The 24,487-nt window shown below is 43.0% G+C and overlaps 1 protein-coding gene across 1 annotated transcript in view; it reads left to right on the top strand.

The window, feature by feature from the left end:
- LOC308121040 (1-phosphatidylinositol 4,5-bisphosphate phosphodiesterase beta-1-like) overlaps positions 1-23,289 on the top strand; it is a gene marked incomplete at both ends in the record, with an annotated part of 30,398 nt that extends 7,109 nt beyond the window's left edge. Inside the window, 25 exons of the mRNA XM_080482064.1 lie at positions 1,771-1,871; positions 2,734-2,897; positions 3,342-3,488; positions 5,577-5,734; positions 6,445-6,527; positions 6,636-6,720; positions 7,090-7,255; positions 9,109-9,164; positions 11,215-11,311; positions 12,328-12,412; positions 12,762-12,886; positions 13,472-13,626; positions 14,529-14,696; positions 14,806-14,905; positions 15,709-15,813; positions 16,615-16,727; positions 16,816-16,966; positions 17,358-17,411; positions 18,100-18,277; positions 18,758-18,884; positions 19,260-19,336; positions 20,055-20,144; positions 20,307-20,364; positions 20,535-20,621; positions 23,137-23,289. Of these exons, the coding sequence (XP_080338190.1) occupies positions 1,771-1,871; positions 2,734-2,897; positions 3,342-3,488; positions 5,577-5,734; positions 6,445-6,527; positions 6,636-6,720; positions 7,090-7,255; positions 9,109-9,164; positions 11,215-11,311; positions 12,328-12,412; positions 12,762-12,886; positions 13,472-13,626; positions 14,529-14,696; positions 14,806-14,905; positions 15,709-15,813; positions 16,615-16,727; positions 16,816-16,966; positions 17,358-17,411; positions 18,100-18,277; positions 18,758-18,884; positions 19,260-19,336; positions 20,055-20,144; positions 20,307-20,364; positions 20,535-20,621; positions 23,137-23,289 (2,883 nt within the window). The remainder of the gene's footprint in view (positions 1-1,770; positions 1,872-2,733; positions 2,898-3,341; positions 3,489-5,576; positions 5,735-6,444; positions 6,528-6,635; positions 6,721-7,089; positions 7,256-9,108; positions 9,165-11,214; positions 11,312-12,327; positions 12,413-12,761; positions 12,887-13,471; positions 13,627-14,528; positions 14,697-14,805; positions 14,906-15,708; positions 15,814-16,614; positions 16,728-16,815; positions 16,967-17,357; positions 17,412-18,099; positions 18,278-18,757; positions 18,885-19,259; positions 19,337-20,054; positions 20,145-20,306; positions 20,365-20,534; positions 20,622-23,136) is intronic.
- Positions 23,290-24,487: the final 1,198 nt, after the last annotated feature.

Below are 24,487 nucleotides of genomic sequence, written 5' to 3'. Positions count from 1 at the left end.
TGCCCAAAGCATAAAAGTGCTTATCAAACGAAACAGAAAAGTTACTGATTGCTTTATTCGTCGTCCTCCTGCGCACTGAAACCATCGAAGTCCTCTTCTTCAGTGTCGGAGTTGAACAGCCTCAGAAGAGCTTCGTCACACACCTTTTCTGTGGCGATGTCAGTGTTGCTCTCCCTGTCGCTCTCCGTGTCGATGTCATCATCCCGGGGTGAAGCTGACTCTGAAGCTGAAGTGCCCTCTTCACGCAACAGTCCAGCCTTCGTGTGGTTTCCATGATGAAGGGGGATGGGTTTGAAAAAAAATCTCTGTCGTGCCTGCTGCTTGCATGTGCTAAATGAGAATTAGCACTTTCTTCTTTTATGTTAAAATTTGACTTTCACCGGTCTCGTTTTTTTCACTTTATACTACAGCGCCCCCTGGCGGGTGAAGAAAAATCCACAGAAAAGCCGCACCACATTGTAAGCCGCATAGTTCAAAGCGTGGGAAAAAAGTAGCGGCTTATAGTCAGGAAAATACGGTAGTAAATAAGAAAACTTTTTGAAAACTCACTCCACATTGACGCTGCTACTGCGCATGTGCACAACACCAGTGGTAACTGGTATGTCTGCACATGCTCAGTAGAGACAATAAGTGTTATGACTCCCGGTCCATATTCTCCTGGGACTTGGTACTTTTATTTTGACAGTCACCGTAATAACAATCCAACTTGGTGGTCTGTCCTCTAGAATGTCCGTTGTTCTCCCGTTGTTAACGTTTGGAGCTCGTTGTTCTCTGCTGCATGTGTGAGCCGCTTCACTAAAATAACAAACAACAGCACCCACTAGTGGCCCAACATGAAAACTGTTATATTTTCAGTGATTCTTCCGTTTCAATGGAAACTTTTCTGAAACACCCCAAAAAAAACAGTTTTCTTGTTAACGGAAAGAAGAAAAATAAAAGTGATGAACAGGTTGAATACAGTCCCCTGTTAACTATTTAAGAATTAGTGGATGTCCTATAATGGTAGTTATTAGAATAGTAATGTTTTTCTCTTGCACTATTAAATTACATTTTCCAGATATCTGCTTTTCACTCGAACATCAATTATTCTGACGAATGTTTAATTTGATATATCCTTTTTAATGTCTGCCTTCACACAGAGAGAGGTCAACCCACATTTTAACACAGTAGCTTTTCAGAAACGATGCGTTTTCACTTGAATCGTTGTCGTTTCCCACCGAAAAGCTTCGCCGCTGGGAGATTAGCTGCAATAACACTCTGCGGTTCACAGGCACATTGTTTAAAAGTGTGAATAGGATTCATTGTTCAAAGAAAAATCAAGCAAGTTGAAGATTTTGCCATTTTTAACAATACAAGGCCAATAAAAAACATGTCCTGAATTTAAATACAATAAATCTTTCACTCGTCTTCCTGACGCTCTTTATTTACAGCTTGAACAGTTCTGTGTTCACACACTATGAGACGCTTTAATGTGAGTTCATCCCACCTTATAACTCGTTTTGGACAAACTTTTTTTTCTTTTCTTTTCGCTGCCGAAGCTTTTGGTTCGGAGTGACTCACGGTTGTTCGTAGCGGGGATGAAGTGAGCTCAGATATCTGGGTCATCAACTTTTCGAGCAGCCGATAAAGCGCAGTATAGAGAGTATTTCCCCCCGAGGACGGAGCGATAATCTTCAACTGAGAAAAGTTATGGAGACGGTAGAAAACCTTGGGGGAGCTGACGCCACGTCTGCTCTGATACTTAAAACGTGTCTGTTTGCACTTTACCAGGGCGACAGCATCAAACTGGAGGACTTCACGCTGGAGGTTTACCGCAACTTCTTGGACAGTTTGTGTCCTCGGCCGGAGCTCGGGAACATCTTCAAACTGCAGTGAGTCAGCAGCGACAGTCGCTCGCCTCTGATCAGCTAAAAGACTCATTAAAGTGGAAGAAGCCGCTCGTTTTAACTGTGTTATTTGCTTTAGGCTGATTTCTTTGATACGAGAAGAAAGACGTCCCATCGGTGCACCACCACAGATTAAAGAGAGGCAGCGCGTCTCAGACTTTAAAGTGATTGTCACGGTCTGGACTCGCTTCAGTCGCGTGTTCAGAGCCGGTCGGTCGGTCAGGCACGGGCGTTGCTTAATCCCAACGTGTCATTTAACTGTTTCGCTGGTCAGTGAGATACCTGATAACATGACCGGATCGTCAAGATGTCAAGACATATCTCCACCGGTTTATTGATTTAAAATAAATATCTGTTTTAGTTATTATGAAGTAGAATTAAAGGAACTGGGGGGAAAAATGTCCCAATCAGTTAGTAAGACTATCTATAATCTGGATGATAGATGAGGAAGATGCTCTATAATCTGGATGTTAGTGGAGGAAGATACTCTATAATCTGGATGTTAGTGGAGGAAGATGCTCTATAATCTGGATGTTAGCTGAATTCTTTATTTCTAGACTCATAAGCTTTTTCTTTTTAAAGTTTGATTGTGATCATTCTGATTTTCTGTAAGGATAACAGGAACAAAATCTGATGTTATTATTACTTTGAATTATGATGAGTTAGAAAATAAAATGATGAATAAAGAAGAATAAAACAGTAAATGGCTTGAAATACTTCAGTTTAAGTGTAATAAATTGAAAACGTATGACGTGTCTTCATCAAAAATGTACTTTTCTTCTACAATATTTGGGACGAATCTGCATTTGATGACATGTAAAGTAGCCGTGGCCTTGTGACCCCGCAGAGGAGGGAAGGACGGCGCGCTGTCGGTCGATCAAATGACCGAGTTCATCAATAACAAGCAGCGAGACCCGCGGCTCAACGAGATCCTCTACCCGCCGCTTCGTCCTGCTCAGACACACGCCGCAATGGAGCGCTACCAACACGACCAGGCTCAGCTCAAGCCAGGTGCACACACACACACACACACACACACACACACACACACACACACACACACACACACTAACCCACCCACATGCCCACAGTGTGAACCTCTTAAAAAAAAAAAAAAAAAAAAAAGATCAATATGCTAACATTTTTTATTGGCTCAGAAATTTTGCCTTGAATCTACTTCATATACTAAATACTTGTGTTACTTATTTATTTTCCTCCATCTGTCTGAAGTATAATAAAAATAGAAACACACATTTATTCGCATTTATTATTAGAGTCATTTCAACCATGTAAAGGAATTATACCAAGTGTAAACTCAGGAGAGAGCAGAGTGAAGTTGTTTCAGTAAAGTAACTCACTGATGGTTAACTCTGGAGACGTCTTTTTGGAATATGAGGCGTGATGATGATGATGATGATGATGATGTGTTGTGTGTGAATTGAATGTGGCCTCCAGGCCTGATCTCTCTCCAGGCGTTCTCCAGTTACCTGTCCAGCGATGAAAACGGGGTCATTCCGCCAGAGAAGCTGGATCAGTCGGAGGACATGAGCTTCCCTCTGTCTCACTATTTCATCAACTCTTCGCACAACACGTACCTGACAGGTAACGCGGTCACCGCACTTCACCCCCCCACGCCTCGATTCACTTGGCTTCTGTTTGACTCCCGTTGTTCGGAGAGAGAGAAAACGACTGTGTTTCATACAAAATGCGTCGGTTTTTTTTTTCTTTGTTGAAGTAGTTAGCATGCCGGGCCACGAGTGGGCGCTGTTGGTTGTTTTTGTAATGAAACCACACGCACATGCAGCAGAGAGCAACACGCTACAAACATCAACAATGGGAGAACACGAACATTCTAGTGGACAAAAGACCAAGTTGGATTGTTAATACAGTGACCGCCAAAATAAAAGTACCAAGTCCCAGTAGAATATGGACTGGGAGTCGACACGGTGGAGGAAACATTGTTCTTATTGTCCGTCTACTGAGCATGTGCAGAACTACGAGCTCGTACCGGCCGTGGCGACCAGGACCAGTAGCAGCTTTTCTGTCGTAAACTCGGGACGGATCCCGAGTGTTTCCAGAAAATCTCCGGTTTTTTCCCCCCGTTTCCATGGAGACAGAGTCAAAGCAATTCACAAAGTTCCACCTTGGCGACCGTTTTCAGAAAGTTGTGTTTTCAGTGGCTCAGACGCCCAAAACGTAACAAAATGTTTGCGTTTTCACTTGAAATGGTGTAAACGGAACCAAACTGATTTTAAACGTTTGCGTGTTGTTTAGAAAGTAAACTCGGTTTGTCGGCTGTTTATTCATTCAGCGGCCGATACAAGAGACGGCAAAGGAAAATTACAACCAGGAGCACATATTGAAGTGTGTTAGAAGTGACTCGAGCCACAGCCGGAGTGTCGGAGCGAGTTGACAGTTTAATTCAGCAAACAAAGACGAGTTTCAGGGGAACATGCAGCCGAGTGACACTGAACTTCGGCGAACAAGCCCGGATCTAACAGAAGGTCTTCACTCAGATGTAAATGTGTGTCAGGCCTCGGATGGAGGAATGGATTGTGGGTTGAAAAACAAACCAGCTCCTAAGCAGACTAACAAACAACCCGAATGAAAACGGCACAGAAAGAGACTCCAAACATCTGAAGCTCTAAAACGAGATTCTACACAAACCTTTTCAACCTGGAGACGTTTAAATCAATCAGTTCAGTTCATTTGTATAGCACCAGCTATAGAGCCTTATTGTGACATGAATGAATGAATGAATGAATGAATGAATGAATGAATGAATGAATGAATGTCTTTGTCATTGCATGTAACAGTCAACAGAATTTCTTGTCCCTTATAGAAGAAATGATACTGTACAGACGTACTCATCATGTAGCTAAATTAAGAAATAGAAAATCACTGTGAATGTCGAGAGAGTGAGATGGAGAGATACAGAGAAAGAGAGAGAAAGAGAGAGAGAGAGAGACAGGCATACAGAGAGAGAGATGGACAGACAGACAGAGAGAGAGAGACAGACAGACAGAGAAGAAGAGAGACAGACAGAGATGGGAAGATAGGCGGAGAGAGACATACAGAAAGAGAGAGACAGAGGGACAAAGACGTACAGAGAGAGAGAGAATCATACAGAGAGAGAGACATACAGAGAGAGAGAGAGAGACATACAGAGAGAGAGAGAGAGAGAGAGAGACATACAGAGAGAGAGAGACAGAGGGACAAAGACGTACAGAGAGAGAGAGAATCATACAGAGAGACATACAGAGAGAGAGAGAGCGAGACATACAGAGAGAGAGAGAGAGACATACAGAGAGAGAGAGACATACAGAGAGAGAGACATACAGAGAGAGAGAGAGAGACATACAGAGAGAGAGAGAGACATACAGAGAGAGAGAGAGACATACAGAGAGAGAGAGACAGAGGGACAAAGACGTACAGAGAGAGAGAGAGACATACAGAGAGAGAGAGAGAGACACTACAGTACAAGCGACAGGGTTATTTCCATTACGATGGTGTTGATGACTGGATCCAGACGGAAGACAACTTCCTGAGGTCTTCCAGCTGACAGCAGCTTCTCCCTCCAGTGGGAGAGGAAGAGTTTGTTGACCCGACGTGTGTCTTTGTTCAACATGTCGTAAAGGTCCCGGCTCGGTGTCGCCCTGTGTGATCTGATGATGTGTCGCTGTGTTTCAGCGGGCCAGCTGGCGGGCAGCTCCTCGGTGGAGATGTACCGGCAGGTTCTGCTGGCCGGGTGTCGCTGCGTGGAACTGGACGTGTGGAAAGGACGAACGGCCGAGGAGGAGCCTGTCATCACTCACGGATTCACCATGACGTCAGAGATCTCCTTTAAGGTCAGCCAGGACAAATTCATCTTTTGCTCCACTGCTGTTGGACACCATGTGGCCCTCTGTCTTCTCATTCAGAGAGCTGTCGTCTCTGAATGAGAAGGCTGCCGGTTCAATTCTCCCCCCATCTCCGCATGTCGACGTGTCTTTGTGTGACTGTGAGGAACAGAGTAAATTTCTTTGGCGACTGCTCAAGTGGTGAAAAAAATGCTACATGGTGAAATACCTTTAGAGTACAACGGTACATTTCTTGTGAATTTGAATTAATTTAAAAGAAAGAAAGTTTCCTTGACCGTTCATGCAAATGTTCATCTACTGCCCCGCTCTTTGTTGTTTACGTATACATTCTGGCAAACTCGTCTGGACCATTTGTTCTTGTCCTCCATCTTTTTGTTCCTCTCGGTATTTTGCAGCTGCTCCCTGTTACTGTTCTTCTGTATTCCCATGGGTCCTATCGTTACCTTCAGAGTGTCTCGGTTCATAAATATTTTCTCTTGTCGTCTCTTCAGGCGACATCCTGCAGATATATGATAATATGTGATATCTGAGTAGTTCTGAGTGGGTTTATGTGTTAAAATGCATCAAAAATTGGTTTTAACTAATTCATTTAATGTTATCACCGACCAATTAATGCTAAATTTGACATTCTGGGATTGTTTGCTGACATTTAATCGATCAAACAATCCATTCTTCCTTGTTTTGCCGTCGTCGTCCAGGAGGTGATTGAAGCCATCGCAGAGTGCGCCTTCAAGACCTCACCTTTCCCCGTCATCCTCTCCTTCGAAAACCACGTAGACTCGTGAGAAGCTTTGTCGATTCCCACCTCTGATTATTATCATTTTATCCAGTTGTATGGAAGACCTTGCAGATGGTCTTTCTAACTTTCTGTTTGAACCGTCCCCGACAGTTTGAAGCAGCAGGCCAAGATGGCTGAATACTGTCGCTCCATTTTTGGAGACGCTCTGTTGATTGACCCTCTGGACAAATACCCAGTAAGAACACACACACACACACACACACACACACACACACACACACACACACACACACACACACACACACGAGACAAAGGAAAACATCTTTCCATCATATCTGAAGACTTACTTTGAACTTATTAATGATAAATCTAAACTCAACTCTAACGTCGGTCTCACCTTAGAACGTGTTGTCATCAGCGTATTTGATGATTTACCCCTGAATTTGATCATGTAAACAGATTCATGTTGCCCATATTATCGTCGTAACTGTGAGGTATCAATAAACTCAGCTGCTTGAAAGATTCTTGTGCTCATTCTGTGCGGTTTTTTTTTGTTTGTTTAGTTTTTTTGCTGCTGTTCTTTTGCTGCTGTGTGTGTTTGCAGCTCGAGTCTGGCGTCCCGCTGCCCAGTCCTCAGGAGCTGATGGGCAAAATCCTCATCAAGAACAAGAAATCTCACAAACCTGCCAACAACGCGGACACCAAGCGACTGACGGACCAACCTGCCAATCAGAGCAACGAGCCGGTGTCTCCTAGCAACAACACAGGAGGTAAGACGCAAAAGACAAAAGCTCCCAAATCCATGTGAAATGTATTCAGCTGCGACGGTCTTTTGTATCGGCGCGCCGGGCGGACAGTGGAATTCTTCCATGGCAGCCAGAGAGACGCGAGCGGCGAGAGGCACTCAGCCTGTCATTTACAGGCATCACTCGTCAAAGAGACGTCCCTTTTGTCCGTGTCTCTTTTTTAAACCGTTTTCACATTCAGCAGATGTACGTCCTCTCGAGCATGAGTCACCGGCAAATCATTTAAAAAGGTCCAGAGATGCAGCCGTGGGCTTCAGCACTGCCACTAATGACTCCTCCATCAGGAGGAAGAGTTTTATTCTCTGGGCTTTAGATAAATATATTTAATGGGGAATTATATGTTTTTATTGTTGAAAACCAAAAAGTAACTTTTTTTTGTAGATTTCTTTTCTTCTTCCATCACGACACCAATCACTGTTGGCTTTGCCAGTCCGATGCATCTCTTCAGGGACGTCTGGCCAATGAGCAGGACATCCCAGAAGAGGTCAGAATCTTAGAACGGCAATTAAAGCCTGATGCAGATGGAAATCAAGGAGCCGTATTGACGTCCTTTACACCAGAGGTGTTATAGAATAAGCTATAGTGACGGAATGTGACAGCTGCAGCTATAGCTCCACGCTAATAACCCTAAGGATGTATACTGTATATGTATATCGTGGAGCTAGTGCTCATCCCATAATATTTTTTGTTGCTTATGCAAGTTTGAGATCAACCAAAGTTGACTACTTGGGATGAGACAAAGTCGTGCCATGTGTGATTGTACATTTATGAGTGTGGCTTCCACCTGGGTCAGGGGAGTTATTGAAAAGTCGCTCCCTTCCCTCCTGGCACATCATCCTGAATATTTCAGGTGAACTTTTTGTCCTCGAACTTTGCGTCTAAGAAGCGGACATTGTGCTGTCTCGGAAAGTCTTGCGAGGCCTCTGCAGCGGTCAAAATCTGTGTAAAAATGTGTGTCGCGTAAACGGACACCCAAAACACAATATACCGTGCAGTTCCTAATAGATGCGCACTGCGCAATTGCAAGCCTCGGGGGTGTGCGTCTATTGTGAACATGTGAGCGACGCTGAAGTGTCTCTGTAACACAACGAGGAGGACAGATTTGCTGTGGCAGTCTTGAAAGACAGCGTTAAGGCTGTCGACCCGATTGTACAGACGGGGAGACGCACAGTTGCAAAGATTTGGGCGGCGTGCGGTCGACCGTAGAGGAGTTGGAGTGGACGCTCGTGCACAAGGATGGATGATGATTTTCACATCACTTATGAATTGGCCTTTAAGAATAAAAAAAACTTAAAGAAAAAACTAAATTGACTGTTCTTTATGCATTTTTGCACCCACAAGAGGTTTGTTCTTTCTTCACGTGCTCTACATATTTAAAAAAAAAAGGGGGGGGGTTGCTCTTCTATTGGGAACTATATGTGTTGTCGCGTAAACGGCTCCGGCGTTAACACTGGAAAGATTACACAGTGGATTCCAGTCAGAAGTTTAAAAGTTCCACAATGCAAACAGGTGGTCATAATGTTATGGGTGATTGTTGTATTCAGCTGAAATGTACCTTTCTCCACCACGCTGCTGTGTTTTGTTGGGGACAATCACTGAAATCCCATTGGATATGCTACCAGTTCCCACTTTTGAACGTCTTCGCTCTGCCTGACGAGTCCCGTTAAGCACCGGTCGCACAACGGGTCTGCCTCGTCGCTGTTTATCCTCTTCTACATCAGCTGAATGCACAGTGCCGTGTTTTGTTCTCATCTGTCGCCTGAAAAAGGGGGAAAGTTTGAAGACGATGAAGACTTGTTTAACTTTAATTTCGACAGAGATGGAGGCAGAGAGTGAGGAAGATGATGATGATGAAGATGATGATGGTAAAAAGGTCAGTGGTGGCATCTTACAGAGCAGACATGAGGTCACCCTCGCCGCCGTCGCCATTTTTTTTACAAGGGTTTCTTTGGGATTTTTTTAATTTTCACGTCATCGTCATCTTTCATGGTACGAAGTCTGGATGTCGTCGTAGTTGTGAACATTTGCTGTTTTTCCCAGTGATTTGTGCTTTATTGTGTTGTTGTCGTTTTATTTTAATGTGTTTGTTTTTTGTTTAATTAGTTCATTTCAGTCATTTTAAAACCTGTGTGCAAACACATACGCACAGTGATCTGCATGTACACATACGTATACATATATACACCCTTGGTTGATAATCTACATGAATAATAAAATTTGTAATTTATGAAAATATTTTTACATTAATCCATATACAACAATGCCCTCACCTTGCATACATGAGTATGAGAATTTTTTAAAAATTATCATTTTAGGTGTATTATGTGCATTTAGATTTATAAATGGAGGAAATGTTGCCTCAATAGTTTAGTATTGTTTTTTTAATGCAAATATTTGAACCACATTTTTAGCATAAATAATACATTCCGAACGTCAGGACTGACCTGACACTGGACCGGAATATAAATTCAATATGTTATTCAATATGGATGTCAAGTGGTTCTGAAACAAAAATGTAAAAACTGCGTTTTTACTCGTGTAAACGGAGACTTGAGTCGCTCGTATGATTTCTTTACACGACTTGATAATATTTTGACTTATTAACAAAAACAACCCACGACAACGTATACAAGCACACTGAGACTCAGACTGGGACTAATGGATTATTTGCGTGGATTAAGGAACGGTTTGGCATAATTTTTTATTTTTTTTTGTAAATCCAGAGAAGACAAAGACTAAAACCAGACATTAGGACAACGATTTGACAAAACATTAAAGTGATGCCAAACATTTGCAAAAACACTCTTAACGGGTCATTTCCCTGATGGCCTCAATATTCTAGAAAATCTCCCGTTCAAATCTAAATTTACCCGTTGTCACGACGTTATCAAGTGAAAAATCTTGGATGCATTTTGACGGTACTTGATGCTTTTATTTTGACAGTCACCATAATAACAATCCAACTTGTTGGTACGAATGTCCGTGCTCTCCCACTGTTAATGTTTATAGCGTATTGTTCCCTGCTGCATGTGTGTGTGTGGTTTCATTACAAAAACAAACAACAACACCCACTAGTGGCCCAACGTGAAAACTACACCCTTTTTGTTTCGTTTCAATGTAAACGCAAAACTTTTATGAAATTAAAGCACAAAACCAATACATTTTCACTTGAAACGGCATAATTGGGCCCTCAGAGCAGGCAAAGGTTGGAAACTAATAGAGCAGAATATTGAAATACAGTGAAAATCTTGTTCCCAAAAAACAACAAGAAAACATCTAAAAATGAAAATGCCCATAACTACAAGAATCTAATAGAACAGAGCAGACAGCCACTCACCACTAACCCGGAACAGTGTGTTTATCCAGCGCCGCCTCCACTACCCACGATGCAACCCTCCCACGGTTTGATGGTCGACCCTCATCTGTGCCACTTGCAGTTAGCGTAGCCTCAAGCAGAGATGGATGAGAAGCCTTGTAAGCTCTCAGCCAGACTTGATGGAAATGACCTGCGGCGATTCATCAGATGTCATGCAGCTCCCTCTGGAGCCTCACAGGCTTATGTAACTCCGGTTTTATATAGATATACACATCTGGGTTATATTTCTCTGAGAAGTATAACGCGTTGATAGCGGGGGAAAATACACCGGGTAGTTGGGATGGATGTGAGGGTTGTAGGTGTTCACAGTGTCTTTGTGTTCTAATGTGCATCTGGTTGTAGTTTCTCCTATAAACGTATGTCTTTGTTGCTTTTTACCGTCGAATGCTGCTGCTGCTCATGTTGCTGTTTCAAGCACAAGAAGCTCCTAAACCTATGAAACTCTGCATCCGTCCTGCACATCTTGTCAAAACAAACTACAGCCGCTCGTGTGGTTTGGAACCGTCAAACCAACGCCGTTTCTTTCTCCCGCTGTCGTTGATCTCAGGGCTCGGCGGAGCGCGAGGCCGTGGCCACAGAGGAAATGTCCACGCTGGTGAACTACGTCCAGCCCACCAAGTTCAACTCCTTCGAAGCCTCTAAGAGTAAGAAAGTCACACACTCTGAGCCGTAGACGTTTTACTCCAGCAGGCTGAACTTGGAAGGGAATTGTCAGTGCTGCATTTTTATTCATTTTTTTTAATCTAGTAAGTGTGAAGGAAGAGGTTCGGGGTGAATGCTATTTTTGTTTTATTAAAATGCTGTTTCGACAAGTCGATTACAGAGCCCAAAGACACTTATTTTAATGTGAAACGTGAAGGAGGAAGTCTGGCACTCTGTAATAACGAGCGGCTTGAAGCGGCATGTGTTGTGAGAATTGAACGTTTAGATCAGGGGCGTCAAACATGAGGCTCCGACCTGACCGAACCACATTTCAAAGAAAACATTAATTTGTGAAGAATTCTGGACACAACACGACACTGAGACCCGAGCTGAGATATCGGTGATGCTGCCATGAACGCTCGCCGCTGTCAAACTAGCCTCAAAGCCGCGCTGTCAGGGGGGGGGGTTGTAAAATTACCCAGAATGCAACAGCCAGAGGAGAAGCTTTCTGGATATTTCACTGTATTTTATACAGGAAGGTTTCATTAAGATGTTGAGATTAGAGGGATTTTTTTTGTAGTAATTGTTTGGTTTTGTGAAAAATATCGACATTTTCAATCAACTCTGCGTCACAATAAAGAAAAACTTTAAAGTTTAAATTTAAAGGTTATTATGGCTCTACTTTATCTACTCGAGATGAAACTGGTCTGTATGTGGAACCTGAACTGAAACGAGTTTCACGCTTAATGGAAAAGATGTACTTCTGTGTTTTGTGTGGTTTTAAAAATATATATATATATATAATAGAATATTCATTGATCAGGTTCAATCAAACTGCAACATGAAGACGTAGTTATTCACTTTGTGAGTTGTTTTGGTGCAAAAATTACATCTAAAACTTTCTTAGAAAACATTTGTACATTACAAACCAAAAACACTATATACTAGCCTTAGAGACAGTTATTCATTTGCGTGTGTGTGTGTGTGTGTGTGTGTGTGTGTGTGTGTGTGTGTGTAGAGGCAGCCCGCTGCTACCACATGTCGTCTTTCGTGGAGACCAAAGCTTTGGAGCATCTCACCAAGTCACCGGTGGAGTTTGTGGAGTATCCTTGGCAACAGTTACCGCAGTTACCGCATACCATGGCAACTGCCTCTGTACTTTTAAATCCTCTTTTTTCAGCTTTTTCTTTTTTTTTTTTTTTTTTTAATGTGTAAAACCTTCCAAAAAAAAAAAACTGACTGAGTCACACAGTAACTTTAAATTCAATTCTATTTTTTAATTAAAACGGTTATCTTTAAAGGGACAGAATATACTTAAAGGAAAAAGACTTTTTGACTTCAAACATGGATACCAATGGCTTTCTTTTGGACAATATGTTGATTTTTAGAGGTTTGGAGTTAACTCATGACTTGTGACGTATACGTATGTGTCCGTAACCTTCCTGAAACCAGATATAATAAGTCCCAGCTGAGTCGGATCTACCCCAAAGGAACCAGAGTGGACTCATCTAATTTCATGCCACAGCTCTTCTGGAACGCTGGCTGTCAGTTGGTGGCTCTCAACTACCAAACCATCGGTGAAAACTCTTTATTTTTATGATGTCAAAGGTGTTTGTCTGGCTGACTTTGTATAAAGACATCTGACTCGGCTAAAGACAGAGTCTATATTGGGTTTTTTGTGTGTGTTTTATTACATAAACTTGTAAAAAAGAAGTATCTCAAAAATGTCCCGTAGCTTCAAACATGAGTTGGAAAGCGAATCACTTCAAATAGATTTGAGTCAATCACTTTACCCACAGTTATGAAGCCCTGTGAGTGGATAGTCTCCCACTGCACTTAATTTTGAGCCTAATCACTGATATATTTAGCAGTTTGGTGCTTTTGATCGTATCCAGCTTTTTTTCTCGGTGCAGCTTCAATCAGCAGGAGGACTTTATGCCCGTCCAAGCCTTGGTCCGGCTCCAGTCACCAGCCACTTCGCCTTGTGAATGAATCGAACAGGAATTTTTACATCTGAGACCACCGACGCCCAAAATAGCCCATCTCCACTCTGCTACCCCCCCCCCCCCCCCCCCCCCCCCACCCCCCACCCCCCACCCCCCACCCCCGTGACAAGCTGCATCCCTGCAGCCGACCAACGTAACACCGGCTCTCTGTTCCAGATCTGTCCACGCAGCTGAACCTCTTCATGTTCGAGTACAACGGTCGCAGCGGCTACAGGCTGAAGCCCGAGTTCATAAGACGTCCAGACAAACACTTTGACCCATTCACTGAGAACACGGTGGACGGCATCGTGGCCAACACCCTCTCTGTGAAGGTAGACTCACAACAGACCCGTCCTGGAGTGGAGTGGCAGCAATAAATAAACATTATTGTGTGTGTGTGTTAGTCTGAGAGAGCGTTTCCACTTGAGCTCTGTGTGTGTGTGCTCAGATTATTTTAGTCCATCCTTATTAAAAGTCTGATATTCTTGACTGTGGCGAGGAAACAGGATTTGGCACGACAGAAATGCGTTAATGAACTAATGGCAAAAGGCGACAACGTTTTGAGTCCAGTATCGACCCGATACCGATGCCGGTATCGATATCGGTCCGCCCTGAGTTTAGATACGATATTTTTTGTCATTATTTTCGTAGTTGTTTTTTTTATTTTTATTATTATTATCTTTTTTAAGCCATTTGAGATGTTAGCTGAGAGTAGCTGTTTTCATTGTTTTGCTTTTTTAAATTGAAGCTACTTTTAAAATATTTTTCATCTGTTTTAGTGAGTTTAGATTTAGACTCACTTTTTGTTGTTTTAGTAATTTTTTTAAGTTACTTTAAGTTCTTTCGGCCATTTTCACTCTTAGAAATTTTCAAGTGGTCTATTTTTCCTTTTTTTTGTACTGATTTGAAGCATTTCAATTTTTTTTTTTGTCATTTCCTGTTTAATTTTTTTTTCAACTTTTCGTTTGTTGGTAATGTAATTTCAGCTATTTTTACTCAGAATATAAAGGTCCTTTTAAAAAATGTACAATGTGCAAATGAAATGAAAATAGCTTTTTTGACTCCTCATAAAGTAATCTAATATCAACACAGTTTGACCTTTCCAGCCATGTGTTTAAAAGAACTTGAAGTCTGACTAAGATGCTGAAGCTAAAATATCCCAAATCAGAAGCTGACCGGAAGCCGTCGTTCTCTCGGCGATCAGTGAAATGTTCCCGCCGTCTTCCTCTGCCAGGTGATTTCAGGACAGTTTTTGACTGAGCGGCGGGTGGGCGTCTACGTGGAGGTGGAGATGTTCGGGCTTCCCGTAGACACCAGGAGGAAAGCCCTGAAGACCAAGACGTCCCAGAACAACAACGCCATCAACCCGGTGTGGGACGAGGAGCCCATCGTCTTCAAGAAGGTGAGCGCCGCCCGGGGTGGAGAGGTGGGGGTGGTGGTGGGAGGAGGGGGCGTGGCCTCCACACTCAGGAAGATGAAGGTTCAATGAGGATTTCTACTCATTCAACCAGGTGATTCTTCCAACTCTGGCCTCGCTGAGAATCGCTGCCTTTGAGGAAGGAGGGAAGTTTATTGGTCATCGAATCATCCCGGTGTCTGCAATCAGACCAGGTGCTTAGATTATCTTTATTTACCTTTTATTTTCACTTCATCTATTGATCATCTCCCAAGTCCTCCTCCTACCCAACGTCTTTCCTCCATTAGTTCCAATATTTGTCCATTTAAGCAACTTATTCCATCGTATTGGCTGTTTTTTGTGTTAATCTTGTGTGTCAAATCTTTCTTATCGATCAATGATCTATTAGGACTCCACTTCCTGACATGGCTTTCAAAATAGTACAGATGAATTGTAAATATATATTTTTTTTCTTTTGGGTCAGTTCTTTTGATTAATTTATAACTAGTAAACAATTGATAATGAGCATTTTAAACCATTTCAATAATTAAAACCTGAGCATTGACAGCAGGAGAACAGAAATACTTCCCCACAACACACTCTCCTTGTGTTTCTGTACATCCAGCCACTGTCACAACTCTGCTGGACTGAAATAACAAGTGTTTCCGAACTGAAAGAGAAGACGGGACATTTACACGCACACAGAATTTCACTGTGAAGAAGAATTCATTAATAATTCTTTTTCCTTTAAAGTCTGTGCAGACAGTAAAGCCGTTGATTTATTTGCCACAGCACTGAGTCTTTTCTTCTTCCTTTACCTCCTGGGAACCACTTCTGAGCTCCTGACTGTGTTCAAAAAGCCACTCATCTCACTCTGACGGCGTCAAACGAAGCGTCCGTTTCCTTGTTGCTTCAGACCATTCGTGTTTCGGCTTTCCTCCAGCGTTAATACGACTCATCACGTTTTAGACTCCATGAACAACTCAGACGACGTTCGCATTAAAGTCTCTCTCTGCAGGTTACCGATACATCGGCCTGAGGAACGAGAAGAACCAGTCTCTGATCCTCTCGGCCGTGTTCGTCTACATCGAAGTCAAGGACTACGTCCCCGATACGTTTGCAGGTACGAACTTCTGTTTCATGACACGGGAGGAGAGAATATGACGCCAGGCGGGAAAACCAACGAACACGAGGACAAATATCATCCGAATAATTTGCTGCATATTTTAGTGATGCTTTCTGACTCTTACTGTCATTATTACCTTCGCCAACGAACGTTGGGTTTAGAAAGTTATGTTTTCATCTTTGTGTATTTAGCATCTGTTGCCATGGAGACGCTCCCTGCTCTGTTTCACACAGGGATGTTTCTACCCGACAGGCTCGTCAGCATCGATATGAGCTAACATGCTAGCTATGCTACCGAGCGCCCATTCTTGTTTGTATGTGTGTACATAAATATTCTGGTAATAATGGTAAATGGACTTCACTTATATGGCGCCTTTTTGCTCAGAGCAGCCCCAAAGCGCTTTACATGACTCATCACATTCACCCATTCACACACACACATTCACACACCTGCAGCCGCGCAAGGCGCTGTCACTCCAACGGGAGCATGCTAGCGATGCTAACTCGGTCCCGCAAACAAATGTGATGTTGGTAAAGGTCTGCGCTCTACCGAGTGTAGCTCTAGTTACACATATTATCCTTTCTCTCTCTCTCTGCTAATGATAGCACTATTGCTATTTGAATGTATACAGTATTGGCAGTATGGAGGGGAGACTAGTCGGCAGCGAGCGACAGGCACACACATAATCTCTTCTGTTCCCTTTATAGCACTGGAGATGGAATTGTTCACAACCTGGCAGTGAGGATGGACTTTATTATTCCTCTCGTACTAATTGAGGTATTATATTATTTCCTCCAGATGTGATCGAGGCTCTGTCCAACCCCATCCGATATGTCAACCTTCTGGAGCAGAGGTCCAAGCAGCTGGCAGCTCTGACGCTGGAGGACGGCGAGGAGGACACGCAGCCCGAGGTCAGAGCGCCGCCGCCGCCGCCGCCGCCGCCACCACCATTCTTGCTCGGCACGTTCAGGCAGTAAACCGATGTCTGTTGGTGTTCAGGATGAAGTGGAAAGCTGCGCAGAGCGAAAGAACGATTTGAAAGCGGCTCCGCTGGAAAACGGGCTCAGCCCCGCGTCCGGACCGGCAGGCCACACGCCCGTCGCCACGACGCCAAAATCCTCCGCGGCCCATCAGCAAGCGGCGAGCACAGGTAGCGTTCCGTCCGAGGGGAGGCTCACGACGGAGTCTCCGGTTCACACCAGAGCGCTTCGAGCTAAAACACATTATTATTGCGTTTTTTTTTTTCATTTTCGGGAGAAGTTTCACGTTTACACGGCAACGTTTTGAAAACGATGTCCGTTTACACGGCAACGTTTTGAAAACGATGTCCGTTTCCACGGAAACGACAGAAATTTGTTTTCATGTTGGTTAACGAGTTGTCGCTGTTTGTTATTGTAATGAAACCACACCCACATGCAGCAACACGCTGTAAACATTAATGAACATTTTTGTGTTTTCACTTGAAACCGTTGTCGTGTAAACACAACACCCCTAAAACTGTATAGTTTAATAATGATGCTTTTGTCTTCTCTCCACTTTAGATGCTCCCAAACCAGCAGCAAAGACTGAAGACCTGGTTTTAAGCGTTTTGATAGGTCAGCATTCACTTTTAATGTTCAACTGTAAATACAAATACATGTACCAAAGTCACTGAGATGTTAAGTTTTGTATTTTTTACACTCATGACCGTTTTTTTAAATAATATCGGTGATAATTATGGCCTGTGGGTAAATAAATAGGAAAAACATCTGAACTTATGAAATGTTTAAATACTTGAAAAGTTTTCACGAGTTATAGATTCAAATCTCCTCAAAGAAATTCTTGAAACAGTTCCGTTTGTGTCTAATAAATCTAGAATATAAAGAGCAGGGGTGTCAAACAGGATCCCCGGCCTGCAAGAGGCTCTAATGTTGCTATCAAACTAGCCTGGAGACAGGGGGGGTTTGTAAAAACACCCATAATGCAACAGTCATAGGAAAAGTTTTTTTTGGGAGATTTCACTGTATTTTACGCCTGAAGGTTTCATTAAATTGGTTTTAAGTTGAGATTGGAATAATTTTCTGTCGTAATTCTTTGGTTTTTTTCTTTGTGAAATTATCAACATTTTCATCACGTATACTCTTCACCAGGACAAAGAAAAAAGTTTCAATTTAAAGGTTATTATGGCTCCACTGTTGAACCTGAACTGAAATGTGATTTTGACTCGCCTGCTCTAGACGCTTGAATCCGCGCGCGACTAAAAACATGCGCGTCACATTTAGCGTGTTTGCCGTGTGCTGACAGAGGTGCCGGTGTGCAGCCTGGAGAACCTGCAGCAGTCCAAAGTTTACCAGAAGGAGCAGAGGCGACAGTTCAAGGAGCTGAAGGAGCTGGTGAGGAGGCACCAGAAGAAAACCTCCGAGCTTCTCCGAGAGTTCAACAACAAGTACAAGAAGACGGCCAGACAGTGCAGCAAGGGCAGGTAGTGCACACAGGCACACACACACACACACACACACACACACACACACACACACACACACACACACACACACACACGTTTCTGTGCCTTATGGGGACAATACATTGACTTACATTCACCCGAGCAGAATCGTAGTCATAACCTGACCTTAAAACATCAAATACTTTATGTCCTTAAAAAAAAAGTGATTTCTTTCCCTAATGGGGGATCTGGATTTCTGTCCCCTCGGTTACATGAGTCCTCATGAGGAACGTGCAATCAGGTTTAGACCCCTAAAGATAGAAGAATGAGGCCAAACACACACATGGACTTTGAAGTTTCACGAGTGAGAAAAGGACCTTATCATCTACGTGCATCATGCGTCTTTAGCATTATGGGAACGCATCCCGGATGTCTCGGGTCGCTGCAGTACTCCCTGAATGATCAATGTGTTATTACGAACGAAAGTGAGAAAAAGAATGTGTGCGATTGTTGTTCCAGGGGGTCGGAGAGCGAGAAAGACGAGCGTCTCCAGCAGCTGAGAGACGAGCAGCACCAGCAGCTTCTGGCTCTGAGGCAGGAGCAGTACTACAGCCAGAAATACCTCCAGAGGGAACACATTAAGACGGTAACGGCGCTGCCGCCGCTGCGCGTTTCATTAGGCTGTTGAACCGTTACCACCCGGCTTGTTCCAGCGAAAGGTGGCAGGAGAGGGTCGAAAACTAAAGGTTGTCTAATAAGGGCAAGTACACTAAGTGCAAGAAGCAAAAGAAATACAAGAATAAGGAGCGTGAGGACTCAATTTAGTTCTTTTTCTTCCACTTCTATTAAGTGGAAATCACTTTTTGACATATTCTGCATTAAATCTCAGGGCATTTACACGACACTCTTTATTCCGTTTATATTTTTATTAGTCGCGTGTTCCTAAAGATCTCAAAGCAAAAATATCAGTGAAGCGAGCCAGGTTTTCGTCTGATGAACCAGAACGTGGTCTTTCTTGCAGCTGACAGAGCGACTGACCAGCATGGCTGAAGAAATTCACAACTCTCAGATGAAGAAGCTCAAAGACGTCTGTGACAAGTAAGAGGAAGATTCACCTTTTTTCTCTCCTTTAATTTCTTTTTTTACAAGAAAAATACATGAATTTAAATGAATTCTTTATCGGGGCTCCAGACAATATTTAGTAACTTTCGTATTCTTCTGGAATTCTGACGTTTGTGGGATTTCTAGTGTCTCAGTTCTACAATCTGAGGTTTTTAAAATGAGTTGTTGGGTGTGTCAGACTTCTGGAATGTGTCCGCCTTCTAAAATCTATTATAGTTTTTCTCAATATGTCCGATGTTTTGGAATATATCAGACATCTAATTTTTGTCATGTGTCAGAATTCTAGAATCTGAGAGATGTTTGGAGTGTGTCAGCGTTCTTGAATATACCACAGTTCTAATGTGTCTGAGTTCTATTATTATCATCATTATTATTATTATTTTTGGTTCACAGCAGGTTGGTTTTCCCCATTTTGACAGTTAAACTATGGGAATAAACATCAGATTCCGATTTACCAAGTATCTTGATCATATAGAGATTCCGTTTGCAGATAAAGTAGTTGTGCCGACTGTGCAGTTTCTCTTCAGACTTTAACATTTACTGAGGTGATTGTAAGGTGTTATGTCATGTTGGGGTTTCGTTCTCTGGACACTTGGCTTTTTGTCGTGAGCTTCGACTTTGACTTGGTTCAGTTTATAAAACTCGAGTATGTTTTAAAGTTTTATCTCTTTAATCTCTTCCCCTGCTGATTTAGAGAGAAAAAGGAGCTGAAGAGGCAGATGGATCGAAGGAGAACAGAGAAGATCAACCAAGCAAAGACCAAAGAAAAACATCTGGCTGAAGAGTACGATCTATAACACACACACACACACACACACACACACACACACACACACACACACACGGTGGATTAAGCTTCCTTCTCTGCTTCATGCACTGATCCTGCTGGCAGAGAAAAATATTCCTAAACCTATTCAGGCTCGGTCCGTCTGTCTGTTGTTCCCAGGGAGAAGATTGAGATCAATAAGTCTTACGTCAATGAAGTGGTCCAGAACATAAAACGGGTGAGCCGCCGGGTTTGAAGGAATCCTTCATATAAACTGAATTCTAAAGAGACACTGATGAAAATTTAATGGCTGTGGCTCCATCATGAAAATGATTTGTTTGTCTGTCTGTCTGTCTGTCTGTCTGTCTGTCTGTCTGTCTGTCTGTCTGTCTGTCTGTCTCTGTGCAGCTCGAGGAGACGCAGACGAAGCGTCACGAGCAGCTCGGCGAGCAGCACGACGAGCTCCTGCAGGAGATCCAAGACCTGAAACCAAAGGTAGATGAGGAAACACTTGGGTGTCTCCTCCTCTTGGGTTTGCGGTCCTCTGTGTGAAGTTTCTGCCGTTGGGGTTGCTTTGTGTCTCCGCGTCTGCGCTGTGATGGACTGGTGACGTCTCCGGGGGTCGACCAGCGTCCTCATAATCAGCTGTGACTGGTTCCCGCCTCCGGAGGCTCGAAGTCAGACGTATGGACGATCGTGAAATCCCCCCCAATCCGTCGGTTTCCTGTCCAAACTTCATTCAATGAACAGTCCGAGCTGTTTCGTCTTCCAAAGCAGCTGAACCTTCCAGTCATTTCACCTGACTGATGAAGTCAACTTGAGTTTTTAAACATATGACTAGAGTTTTGAGTTAACTCGTTCAAAAGGCCGACCTTTAATGGATATTGTGAGAAATATGTTGAATCTGACTAAATGAATATAAAAACACGTCTTCAGACTGTAAAAACATGCAGAATGAATGAATTTCTTACGTTTAAAACGAAAGTGAAAAGGTAGAAATGAAACCTTCATCTTCACTGTTACACTTTTCTATTAACTTACATATATTTAAAACGAGCCCACGTTTATTCTCATTAGGGATGTCCCGATCCGATCGGTAGATATCGGATCGGGGCCGATATTGGTGATTTGTGAGTGATCGGGGATCGGCAAATCCAGCCGATCACCCCGCCGATCTAAAAAAAAAAAAAAAAAAAAAAAAAAAACGCGGTCCGCAACGTCACCTAATAACCAGAACAATCAGGGACTAGAAGCTCCGGTCGAGCTTCAGAAGCTAGAAGCAGGCGGAGCGGGGCCATAGACCTATAAAACTAGAGTTATACATAGTGGTGTATGTGTTTATGTGCAGAAGTCTACTTCTAAATTTCTATGTGGTCTGTCTTCTTCTGCTTTTTTATTGTGCTTGGTGAGTCACAGCGCCCCTAAAGGCCTGGCATGTGTACTACATGCCCTGAAGCCTCGTGTGGAGCCGTGTTCATAGTGAGGTGTGGACGGTTTGTTGAAAGCAGGCCAGGGAGAAAAAAGATCGTTTTTTTTCGTCGTGTGGATGTTCCCTCAGTTTACAACAACAACTAAAGAGAAAGAGAAGAATTTTGATTCAATAAGTGAGTTTTATAATAATTTCTAGCGAAACAAAGCTTCTGCCAATAGTGCTTTTAGCTTCAGACACCTTAGTTGCTCCAATAATAGACTATTGAGTATCTTTGCATTAGCAATGTGAGTATCGGATCGGGAAAGTATCGGTATCGGCCGATACTCAATTCTGAAAAATCGGATCGGTATCGGGGGCAAAAAAGTGTGATCGGGACATCACTAGTTCTCATATTACTTTATTGATCATTCTCTCATGTATAAATGGGGGGAGAACATGCAAACTCCTCGTTGAAAATGAAAACCACCGTTTACCTAAATGTCATTTCTGAGCCCGAGTCGACATGAACCCCACGTTTACATGATGTTTCTTGAGTGAAACGCCGCCTCCCTCCTTCATGCTGAGATGTAAAAGCGGCAGGATGCTTCTCCCTTCCGCGCCGCGCTGCTGTCGGCTGCTGCTGCTCGCCCACACGGCCAACGCCGGCGTCACGCCACGCGGCCTCTGGCAGCCATGTTGGAAAGCTCTGACTGCTGGCAGCCGCCGCTTGACAACAGCTGGCTGCTTGTCTGAATTCACTCCTCATCAGTCCCGTGGGTTTGTTGTTTTTTTTTTTTTTTTTTTCCTTCCTTCCTGACCTGGAACTGAGGCTTCTCTCGGTTTGTTTTCTCCGACGGGGCGATTGCGTAGTCGCCGCTTGTCAATCTGAGAAGCCGTCAATCAATCAAACTTTATTCATACGGCACCACGATGCAGCGCTTGGCAGATGATTGACACAGTGATAATAAGACAGAGAAATATGAGAAAACACTGAAAAAAGTGATTGGAATTCAATGAAACCTGATTAAAAAATGTCTTTCAGGAGACAAACCAACACAAAGAAATGGTGAAATGAAATTAGAGCATGAAACTAGAACAGGCACTCGGTAGCGCACATACCTTCTGTTAACGCCGCATTTGTCACCATGGAAACCAACGGATTACAAGATTATTTGATCCTCCACACCACCCCTTCCATCACTGAGGTCGTGGTCGTTTGAATTTGACACTGACGTACACACATTTTACTATTTCCATGTGACCCCTCCTTGACCTTTGACCCCCAACAGGGTAATGACGTCACTGCATCATGTGACATGTCCGAGGATAGGGAATTGAAAACTGAACATTTTGCCGATGGATTGGCATAATTCAGATTAAAACTGACTATGGCAAAGATTAATTTTTTTGTTTTTTTTAACCTTATCTTGACCTTGACCTTTGACCCAATCGCTCTCAAAATGTAATCAAACTATCCTTGGATAGAAGCAAATCATCCCTGAAGATTTCATGTAATGCGGGTGAACATTTTCTTTTTTTGAAAAGTTGATCAAAAACATCCAGATGTTGAATAATTGATTTTCTTCGCCGTCCTTCCAGCTGCAGGCGGCTGTGGAGGCGGAGTTCCAGGAGAAGTTCCAGTGTTTGCCCGGCGAGATCGAAGACTTCCTGCAGGACAGGAAGATGGAGGTCAGGGGTCACAGCAAGTCCCGGTCGTCGACGCCGCACGAGGCGCTGTCGGAGGAGGACTGATGAAGAGGAGGAGGACTGAGGAAGGGGAGGTGGAGGAGGAGGAGGAGCGAAGAAGAGGATTCAGTGATATCCCTGGAAGCGAAGAAGATGGAGAGAAGTAAGAAGTGTCTCTTGATAACGGAGGTGACTGGATGGAAAGACTGTTAATCCGTTCATCTACTCGTTTAACTGAACGACGCTTTAACGGCTCATCTTCAGCATGCGATCTGTGGTTCTTCAGCTTTTTATCACATAATCTTGTTTTCTGTCGGCTGAAACTCAACATGTTCTACTGCATGACACTCTATCTATCTATCTATCTATCTATCTATCTATCTATCTATCTATCTATCTATCTATCTATCTATCTATCTATCTATCTATCTATCTATCTATCTATCTATCTATCTATCTATCTATCTGCATTATAACGACACCAATACAAGTACAGTATCCGAGTATCACTCCTGTATTTTCTGAGATTGATCTTCGTTTCTTCTTTCTTTATCCTCACACTCACACAGTCGAGCCGCCGTGCGTCACGTCCCCCCCCCCCCCGGAGGCGTTTAACCCTTTATAGGAGCTGAGCGTCGAAATGATGGCAGAGTGCCAAATAAGTGTCGGCATTTTTCACATTTACTCATTTTGTGCCGCAGAAGGGGAATCAGACGGGATGAAAGTTATGAAACTGACCAAAATCACACGGATTGTTTTGCGTATTTGGCTCCAAAACTCTCGCTGAGTTTCAGTGTAAGAGTCTGCGGAGCAACAACAAACAAAAAAAAACCGCATATATATTTTATAAAAAAAAAGGCCTCTTGCAGTCACCTGCACTGGTTTTATATGTGGCGACGAGCTTCAGCTGAATTATCATGCATTCTGTGATTCTCATCAGTTTACTGTAAGAAACCAGATGTGATCCTTTCGCCCAATTAGTGTCTTTGCTCAAGAGCACGCCGGTGGGTGCAGACTATAGCTCTAACTAAATTAGAATGTCTTGAAAAATTCTATTTTTTTTTTTTCTCTCAGTCATTTCAGAAAGTGAAACTCTTATTTTCTATAGATTCCTTAGAGTGAAATATTTCAAGCTTTTATTATGGCACACAGGTAATGAAAACTGCAGTATTTCCAGGGTTTTCATTATCTGTAAGCCGGAATCATCAAAAATACAAGAAATAAAAGGTGAAATATTTCAATCTATGTGATGATTCTATATATT

This window comes from Lipophrys pholis (assembly GCF_963383615.2).
Source record: "Lipophrys pholis genome assembly, chromosome: 15".
Classification (NCBI taxonomy): Eukaryota; Metazoa; Chordata; class Actinopteri; order Blenniiformes; family Blenniidae; genus Lipophrys; species Lipophrys pholis.
Note: the sequence above shows the minus strand (reverse complement) of the source record. Positions and strands in the feature narration are given on the sequence as shown.